A 6605-nucleotide genomic window follows, 5' to 3' on the forward strand; every position below is an offset into this window, starting at 1 on the left:
AGACTCTGGCTGCGGACAAACCGGTCACTGCCAGGCCAGCTGCCCTGTTAGAAAAAGACTCTCAGGTCCACCTCTCCCAAGCTGGTGCACTATGTGGATATGTACCAAGCTTCTGAAGAAATTCCACTCCAACCCCAGCCCTCTGGTCACCCTTGGACCACCCATGCTACAGATGTGGATAACCCAGGCATCTCCAGGCTAGATGCCCAAGGAACTTCACCCTCCCCAGAATCAAAACACCTGCCCTGATCCCAGTGTATTTCTGGTGCCAGAAGGAAAGAGCCTTTCACCATCTTAAAGTGAATTGATGCTTCCAACAACAACTGGTGCCCTTCTAGGAGTTTATGGAGTCCAGCCACTTACCCCAAGATAAGGCAGCAGCAGTTACAGGAGCTCTGCATAGATGTACAAAAAGTCATTGGTTTCTGTGATACAGGTGCTTTCCTGACCATCATTGATCCCTGTGAGGTGAATTCTACAGGGAATTTCTTCTGTTGGGGTAATGGCAGGACTTTCTTTTGACATTCTCCAAGGGAATGACCTGTGAGAATTTAATAGTCTGTTTCTAAGGAGTGTGACCCAGAGCGCTAGGAGTAGAACACAAGTCTGGGACAGGCGTGATGCAAGATGCAAATTCATCACGGATCTACCCTATTAACTATGTAAAGGCTCAGGTCAATCCCACCAACACCCCAAGATTTAGGGGAGGACCTCTTGGTTTGGAAAACAGGTGGACACATAAAGGAAGAGCACCCCAGACTTGATGCTGTAGATGGAGACAGCGAGGTCACATGCAGGCTAATTGTCCCAAGAGTTGTAGGTAGAGGTCCAACTTTACAGTCACGGCTGGAAAACATCTCACAGCCGTCCTTCCGGGATGTCCGGAGTGCACTCCACTAGGTAAATGATAAGCTGACTTTGGCGTGCATGTGCGATAGCCCATCGGAGGCCCATCTCCATGACTACTCCAGCATGCTGTCGCCTCACTGCGGATGTGCGATAGCCCGTCGGAGGCCCATCTCCATGACTACTCCAGCATGCCGTCGCCTCACTGCGCATGTGCGATAGCCCGTCGGAGGCCCATCGCCATGACTACTCCAGCCTGCCATCGGCTCACTGCGCATGTGCGATAGCCCGTCGGAGGCCCATCTCCATGACTACTCCAGCCTGCCGCCGCCTCACTGCGCATGTGCGATAGCCCGTCGGAGGCCCATCTCCAGCGTGCCATCGCCTCATTGCACATGCGCCCCCACAGCCACGCACCTTTTGGTGTGCATTCCAATTCACCTCCAGAAGCTATATTTGGCAATGGCAGCACTTGATCTCCCTCTACTGCCAGTATAGTAACACTACTCATGATACTCCATACATCTAAAGACAAAGATCTGCCCAATGACCCCACTGACAGCCCACACAAAGCAAGGACATTCTGGCTGCCATTGAAATGTATGTGTATACCTACTTTGTGTTCACATCTATCTCCATGGAAAGAAGCCAACAATTCAGGAACCAGCAGGCTTTATCCAAAGGAATTATGTATTCAATTCATTCATTTTTACTTTTTATACATTGTGCTGATCCAACAATATTATCCCCATGAACCCCAATGCAGCATTCCCAATATGTCATTATTTATTATATGGGGATATATATATATACACAGACTATATGACCTCCTCATGTATATATTACACTGCCCTGCGTTTCTTACAGCTTTAATGCCGGTGAATGTTTCTAATGTCTCTTACTATACCTCTTGATGTGTAATGTATTGTTACTTGTGTGAGCATGTTGTGATGTCACCTTTGTCCCGCCTCCTTTCCCGAGACTGCCCAACCCAAGTGGGAGGGTCCAACCTCTGTCCCAGGGTATATATAGAAGAGGATTGTCATTGCCAAGTCAGCTCTGATGAAGAAGGGACTCGAAACGCGTCAGCCTGACTCTGAGAAACTTCCCTCGTGTTTAGACTCGCGCTGGTCTCTGATTGGTCAAGTCTCATCAAGGACTTTACACGCTTGTTATACTTCTCTGTTTGTGAGGATATTTTCACATCCAATAAAATCACATTTTACTGAGGTAATGCACAAGGTTGGTGTGCTTTTTGTTTCGCTTTTCAGTATTGGTGGGTCTTCCCCAGCCTTGTTTAGAGCCGCACAACCTTTGATGCCTTGGTGGGGAATTTCTTCAAGTTCCGGGTCCATCTATCCACCCTTGTTCTGGGCCATAGAGGGCAGGAGGGGTTGTTTTGTGTTTACACCCGCAGTACCATTACTCCAGTCACTTTCCGGGTTGTTACCACCCCCCATTATTATCACTGTCCCAGCCCTTTCCATCTGTGGGAGGAGCTGAGTCTCCACCTCCTCATTAACACTGGGAGGCCTATAACAAACTCCAATGATGACCTTTGTAGTACCGCCCCCCATGTGCAGTTCCACCCGTAATCCTTCAGCCTCATCACACTCTCCATCAACTAGGTCCTCTTTCACACTCGCTCTGAGATCACTTCTCACATAGAGACAGACTCCACCCCCTTTCCTATTTCCCTCGTCTCTCCGAAAGAGAACCTAGCCAGGAATATGAATGGCCCAGTCATGTGAGGAATGAAGCCAAGATTCAGCAACACCAATTCAATCCTAGTTCTCTTCATGCACCAAACCTTCCAACTCACCTATTGTGCTGGGCACACTTCTGGCATTGGGGAACAAACACTTTCATTCTCTGACACCTTGTTCATTCACCGACACCTTGTTCATTCACTGACACCTTGTCCATTCACTTACACCTTGTACATTCACCGACACCTCCTTCATTCACTGACACCTTGTCCATTCACTGACGCCTCCTTCATTCACTGACGCCTTGTTCATTCACCGACGCCTTGTTCATTCACCGACACCTTGTCCATTCACTTACACCTTGTCCATTCACTTACACCTTTGTACATTCACCGACACTTCACTCACTGACACCTTGTTCACACGGATTTTGAGCATTTTTTATTTTCATACAAATGGTACCAATTCCACTGGTTGTAACACCAACAAGTACTGACCTGTCTGATCTGTCTACCCTGTTAAAACTGAATTCTCCCTCCCCCCTCCATCCTAGTTTATATACTCCTCCAGCCTTCCCATAAACCCCTCCCCCAGCACAGCAGACCCCCTTCCATTTATATGCAGACCATCTCTAGCATATACAGTGAAGGAAATGTGTATTTGCTCCCAGGCTAATGTTGAATGTTCGCCCCTCACACAGAAATGATCGGTCTAACAATGGAATGTTCGCCCCTCACACAGAAATGATCGGTCTAACAATGGAATGTTCGGTGTAACACTGAGAGACAGAATACAACAACAAATTCAGCAGAAATGCGTCTAACAAATGATGACTGATCTGCCTGTTCATGAGGGAAAGAAGGATTTGATCCCCTTCACAAAACATGACTTAGTACTTGGTGGCCAATCCCTTGTTGGCAATCAGGTCATATGTTTCCGGGAGTTGGCCCCCAGGTTCGCACACATCTCAGGAGGGATTTTGGCCCACTCCTCTTGGCAGATCCTCTCCAAGTCATTAAGGTTTGGTGGCTGACATTTGGCAACTCAAAATTCCAGCTCCCTCCACAGATTTTCAATCGGATGAAGGTGTGGAGACTGGCTAGGCCACTCCAGGACCTTAATGTGCTTCTTCTTGAGCCGCTCCTTTGTTGCCTTGGCCGTGTGTTTTGGGTCATTGTCATGCTGGAACACCCATCCACGACACATTTTCAATGCCTTGGCTGAGGGAAGAAGGTTCTCACCCAAGATTTGATGGTACATTGCCCCATCCATCGTCCCTTTGATGCGGTGCAGTTGTTCTGTCCCATTAGCAGAAAAACACCCCCAAAGCAGAATGTTTTCACCACCATGTTTCACAGGTGGGATGGTGTTCTTGGGGTCATAGGCAGCATTCCTCCTCCTCCAAACACGGCGAGTTGAGTTGATGCCAAAGAGCTGGATTTTGGTCTCCTCTGACCACAACACTTCCCACCAGTCCTCCTCTGCATCATTCAGATGTTCAGTGGCAGACTTCAGACTGGCCTGGACATGGGCTTTCTTGAGCAGAGGGACCTTGCGGGCACTGCAGGATTTCAGTCCTTGTCGGCGTAGTGTGTTACCAATTGTTTTCTTGGTGACTGTGGTCCCAGCTGCCTGGAGATCATTGACAAGATCCTCACGTGTAGTTCTGGGATGATTCCTCACTGTTCTCATGATCATTGACACTCCATGAGGTGAGATCTTGCATGGTGCACCAGACCTAGGGAGACTGACACTTGTTTTGTGTTTCTTCCATTTGTGAATGATTGCACCAACTGTTGTCACCTTCTCACCAGGCTGCTTGGCCATAGTTTGGTAGCCCAGTCCAGCCTTGTGTAGGTCTACCATCTTGTCCCTGACATCCCTGGACAGCTCTTTGGTCTTTGCCATGGTGGAGAGTTTGGAATCTGATGGTTTGATTGCTCCTGTGGACAGGTGTCTTTTATACAGGTAACACAATGAGATTAGCAGCACTCCCTTTAAGAGACTGCTTCTAATCTCAGCTTGTTACCTGTATGAAAGACACCTGGGAGCCAGAAATCCTGCTGAATGATAGGGGATCAAATCCTTCTTTCCCTCATGAACATGCAAATCAGTCATCATTTGTTAGACGCATTTCTGCTGAATTTGTTGTTGTATTCTGTCTCTCAGTGTTACACCGAACATTCCATTGTTAGACCGATCATTTCTGTGTGAGGGGCGAACATTCAACATCAGAGGGGAGCAAATACACATTTCCTTCACTGTAGGCTGCACCCCAAAAGTCAGCCCAGTGCTCTAGGCCAGCACTCCATTGTTATTCTTCTCCTGCCATCAATGACCAACCCGGTCCCACACTTCATCCATGTCTTTGGGGGCCTCTCATCTCCTTATGAACTGTTTCTTCCATGATGAAGATCAGCCATGGAGTATATCTGAGGTGTATATCAGGGTGTGCTTCTTCTCCACATGAGAGCCGGGATGTCCAGCAACATTCATCTAGAAGACATTTCCTACACTAATACACCTCCAGGGTTGTGTGGAATCCATGATGTACATGAAGACAGGACTTCAGTGAGGAACATTTCCCTCACTCAGGACAGGAAAGTGGCTTCTCCCGCATGTGAGATCTCTGATGTTGGTAAAGATTGGACTTCTGTGAAAAACATTTCCCGCATTCAGGACAGGAATACGGCTTCTCTCCCGTGTGAGATCTCTGATGTCTGTAAAGATTGGACTTCTGTGAAAAACATTTCCCGCATTCAGAACAGGAATACGGCTTCTCCCCTGTGTGAGATCTCTGATGTGTGTGAAGCAAGACCTTGCATAAAAAACATTTCTCGCACTCTGGACAGGAATACAGCTTCTCCCCTGTGTGAAATCTCTGATGTCTGTGAAGATCAGTCTTCTGTGAAAAACATTTCCCGCACTCAGGACAGGAATACGGCTTCTCCCTCATGTGTGATCTCTTGTGTCTATGAAGACTGGACGTATCTGAAAAACATTTCCGGCACTCAGGACAGGAATACGGCTTCTCCCCCGTGTGAGTTCTCTGATGTATATGAAGATTGTACTTTTTTGAAAAACATTTCCCGCACTCAGGACAGAAAAATGGCTTCTCCCCCGTGTGTGATCGCTGATGTAAATGAAGTTTGGCTGTATCTGAAAAACATTTCCCGCACTCAGGACAGGAATTTGGCTTCTCCCCTGCGTGAGATTTCTGATGCATGTAAAGATTGCACTTCATTGAAAAACATTTCCCACACTCAAAACATGAATACGGCTTCTCCCCCATGTGAAATCTCTGATGATTGTAAAGATAGGACTTCTGTGTAAAACATTTCCCACACTCAGGACAGGAATACGGCTTCTCCCCCGTGTGAGATCTCTGATGTTTATGAAGACTGGACTTGTCTGAAAAACATTTCCCACACTCAGGACAGGAATACGGCTTCTCCCCCGTGTGAGATCTCCGATGTTTATGAAGACTGGACTTGTCTGAAAAACATTTCCCACACTCAGGACAGGAATGTGGCTTCTCCCCCGTGTGAGATCTCCGATGTTTATGAAGACTGGACTTGTCTGAAAAACATTTCCCACACTCAGGACAGGAATGTGGCTTCTCACCTGTGTGAGATCTCTGATGTGTGTTAAGACTGGGCTTACTTGAATAACATTTCCCACACTCAGTACAGGAATACGGCTTCTCCCCCGTGTGAGATCTCTGATGTATGTGAAGACTGAACTTCCTTGAAAAACATTTCCCACACTCAGGACAGGAATACGGCTTCTCCCCCGTGTGAGATGTTTGATGTTTGGACAGACTGGACTTATCTAAAAAACATTTCCCGCACTCAGAACAGAAATATGGCTTCTCTCCCGTGTGAGATCTTTCATGCACATTAAGATGTGATTTATAATGGAAACCTTTCCCGCACTCAGTACAGGAGAACCTCTTCCCTGTTGGAAGGCCGGCCCGGTCCCGCACAGTCTGAGGTTCCTCAGGATACAAGGAATCCGATGGTCCATCTACACTGGGTGGTGCCGGATGGA

At 47.5% G+C, this 6605-nt stretch overlaps 2 protein-coding genes across 2 annotated transcripts in view; one reads left to right on the forward strand and one right to left on the reverse strand.

The window, feature by feature from the left end:
- Positions 1 to 6605, forward strand: part of LOC149462509 (uncharacterized) — a 117835-nt gene that overhangs the window by 38714 nt on the left and 72516 nt on the right. The window lies entirely within an intron of this gene.
- Positions 4702 to 6605, reverse strand: part of LOC149462511 (uncharacterized) — a 49000-nt gene continuing 47096 nt past the window's right edge. The window contains 1 exon segment of the mRNA XM_089676809.1: positions 4702 to 6505. Within this exon segment, the coding sequence (XP_089532935.1) occupies positions 5071 to 6505 (1435 nt within the window). The 3' untranslated portion in view covers positions 4702 to 5070.

The sequence above is a fragment of the Staurois parvus genome, unplaced genomic scaffold (genome assembly GCF_062004578.1).
Source record: "Staurois parvus isolate SC_StPar_1 unplaced genomic scaffold, SC_StPar_1.0 ptg000174l, whole genome shotgun sequence".
NCBI lineage: Eukaryota > Metazoa > Chordata > Amphibia > Anura > Ranidae > Staurois > Staurois parvus.